The 2,837-nt window shown below is 39.2% G+C and overlaps 1 protein-coding gene across 1 annotated transcript; it reads left to right on the forward strand.

Annotated features, from left to right (window-relative positions):
- The first annotated feature begins 425 nt into the window (after positions 1–425).
- Positions 426–2,346, forward strand: LOC121993966 (cyclin-D2-2-like). Its single transcript, XM_042548188.1, has 6 exons — positions 426–881; positions 1,088–1,174; positions 1,256–1,354; positions 1,448–1,649; positions 1,743–1,864; positions 1,950–2,346. The coding sequence occupies exons 1-6, from the start codon at positions 567–569 to the stop codon at positions 2,187–2,189; spliced, it is 1,065 nt and encodes a 354-aa protein (XP_042404122.1). The 5' UTR covers positions 426–566; the 3' UTR covers positions 2,190–2,346.
- Positions 2,347–2,837: the final 491 nt, after the last annotated feature.

Genomic DNA, 2,837 nt, shown 5'->3' on the forward strand with positions numbered 1-2,837 from the left:
GTGGCATTTTCTAAACGAGAGAAATAATGACACGGACGTTGCCACAAGGACGATCCACACAGTTCCACAAATTTTGTTTCGCAGCAGAACAAAACTATATATATATATATATATATATATATATATATATATATATATAAACCCTAAAATCTCATCGAGCAAATAGGCCCCTGCCTCCACATATATATATATATACCCTAAAATCTCATCGAGCAAATAGGCCCCTGCCTCCACAGTAATTTCTATTTATCGAATATAACAATTTGACTTCCAATTTTCCGATGAACCTTGTCCATTTTTTTTAAGCCCGTCTACGTTATACCATGACTTTTCAAGGACAAAGAAAAGCTCCAAGCCAAAACCACTCCCCTAGTCCCCTATATAAACCTCAACAATGGAATCTCTCCCTTCTTTTCCTCACCTTCTTCTTTTGCTTCAGGGGCGTCCACTCTTCTATCCTCCTCTTCCGCCCTTCTATCTTCTTCCTCTGCCTCTCGCGGTTTCAATCTATAAAGATCCCATTTTTAAGCGCAACGAAGGCAAGATTCAATTTTTTATCCACTTCTATGGGCGTTAGCTTCGACCATGCTTCCTCCCTCCTTCGCTGCCCGGAGGACAGCAATAGCATCCTGGGGCTTAGCGAGGAAGACCAGGACGTCCGTGGAGAAATAGAAAGGCGCGACGTTTGCCGATCTCCCCGTCAAAGGTACGATTTTTACAGCAGCCAGTTGGGCGACTTCACTTTGCAGTCGGAAGAATACATTGCCTCGCTGATCGAGAGGGAGTCCCACCTTCTCCCACCGAGAAACTACGCTGAGAAGTTGCTGAGAGGGAAACTAGGCATAACTGTCAGAAGCGATTCCATCGACTGGATTCTCAAGGTGGGTCAAGAAGTTCATAACTGGATTGATGTGAAATCTGATTGTATGTCTTTTCTTATGCCAAAAGATTCTCTTCACTCCCAGTTCTTTAGGCCTCTTTTTCTGTGGATTCAACCTAGGATTATCCTTTCTTGAAATTTATCTTCTATGGACGACAACATTCCATTTCGCTTTGGCCATTGAGAATTTGGTTCTTAATGGAACAGGTTCATGTGCACTGCAATTTTGGACCTGTAAGTGCCTATTTGTCTGTAAATTACTTGGATCGATTCTTCTCCTCGCACGACTTCGTGGTAAGTCAAGTTACTTGGATGGCATGTTTCCCTGAAGTGATATTTGTGGCAATGCTAACCAAACAGTAAGTGGGCTTTCAGAAAGATGCAGCTTGGATGACACAATTGGTATCAGTTGCGTGCTTATCTCTTGCTGCCAAGATGGAGGAAAAGGAAGTGCCTTCATCTCTTGACTTACAGGTTCAGGAACAAAACTAGGCTGTAGATTAACTAGAAAACTTTAAAGACTTCGATGATTTGTTACTTATCACAATTTAATCTGTCCACAAACAGGTAGATGAGTCAAAATATATATTTGAAGCCAGGAGTATACAAAGAATGGAGCTTCTAGTGCTCAGTACCCTCAATTGGAGGATGCATGTCGTGACACCCTTTTCATTCATTGACTACTTTCTGTGTGAATTCAATGATAGGAATTCACCGGATAGGTTACTACTTTCTTCCTCTATTGGTCTCATTTTGGGTACTGTTAGGGGTTAGTAACTCATAGTGACATGAAATCCTTTAAATTGAGAGATTTATAGTTGATAGAAAAACCAACATGATCTTGTCTTTGTGTTAATTGTAGATGTTGATTTTCTAAAGTTCAGGCCTTCTGAAATTGCTGCAGCAGTGGCACTGTCAAGCCTGAGAGGTTCCCGAATTCTGGACACTGATAATACTTTAGCTCGTTGCATACTTGTAAATAAGGTGAGATTATCATCTATGTTTTAACACTTCATTTAATGGTGTTGCTTATCTCTAAATTCATAAATGATTTGTTCAATTGATTTAGGAAAGAGTATTAAGATGTTGTGAAGTGATTCAAGGCATGACCCTGATGAAGAATGGGGCATGCAATAATATCAGTCCATCAGTTACTAATGTGCCAAAGAGTCCGATTGGGGTGCTGGATGTTGCATGTGTGAGCTATAAAAGCGATGATACTAATACTACAAGTGGCTCGCATGTTGATTGTCATACTGCCTCTCCAGCCGCCAAGAAGAAGAAACAAGGCATATCAACATCTTCATGAGAGATATGGTTTATTTTAAGTGTTTTCACCTGGTTGACAGTTTTGTCAAAGTAATTGAATTTTGCTAAAGAACTTATTGTGGTCAGGAGCCACAACAAGTAGTTTACTTCATTCAATAAGAGTGAAAAAACAATGACAACATTATTTGGATGCTGAATTTATGTTTGATAGAGTGAACCTGATCAGACACCATTTCTGAACTGCAATAGAAAGTAAAATCCAAAGTTGATATGAATTTGGTCCAAAAGGAATAGCTATTTTGTGCAGGAAGCAAAGATCACTGAACAAAAAGTGCAAATACCGTATCCTTTTCTTCCTATATTATTTCAAAGCTCAGTCATTGTTGTCCAATAATCCTGTTCGTCAGAAGCAATGAGGAAACTAGCAGGTACATTTATGTAGAAAGCTCTTTGTTGATGCATATATCTGATCCTTCTCTTCTTATTTGTAATGGAATTGATTACTTGTGCCTTTCTTAAAATTTTAAAAATAAATTTACTGTAAAATTAAGCATGGAGCTGCCTTTCATAAGAATAACAGAAATCACTTCAGATGCATCTAATAAGATGCCTATGGAAAATCATTAAGTGCCTTGGCTTCCTTAAGCAGACAAGAGCCCTGGTTTTGCAGGTAGTCATGAGGTCAAAG

This window comes from Zingiber officinale, chromosome 6A, assembly GCF_018446385.1.
Source record: "Zingiber officinale cultivar Zhangliang chromosome 6A, Zo_v1.1, whole genome shotgun sequence".
Lineage (NCBI taxonomy): Eukaryota > Viridiplantae > Streptophyta > Magnoliopsida > Zingiberales > Zingiberaceae > Zingiber > Zingiber officinale.

Coding starts and splice junctions, on each gene's coding strand:
- LOC121993966 (XM_042548188.1), top strand. CDS start 567: ATGGGCGTTAGCTTCGACCATGCTTCCTCCCTCCTTCGCTGCCCGGAG. Junction 882..1,087: donor CCATCGACTGGATTCTCAAG/GTGGGTCAAGAA, acceptor TTAATGGAACAG/GTTCATGTGCACTGCAATTT. Junction 1,650..1,742: donor CATTTTGGGTACTGTTAGGG/GTTAGTAACTCA, acceptor TGTTAATTGTAG/ATGTTGATTTTCTAAAGTTC.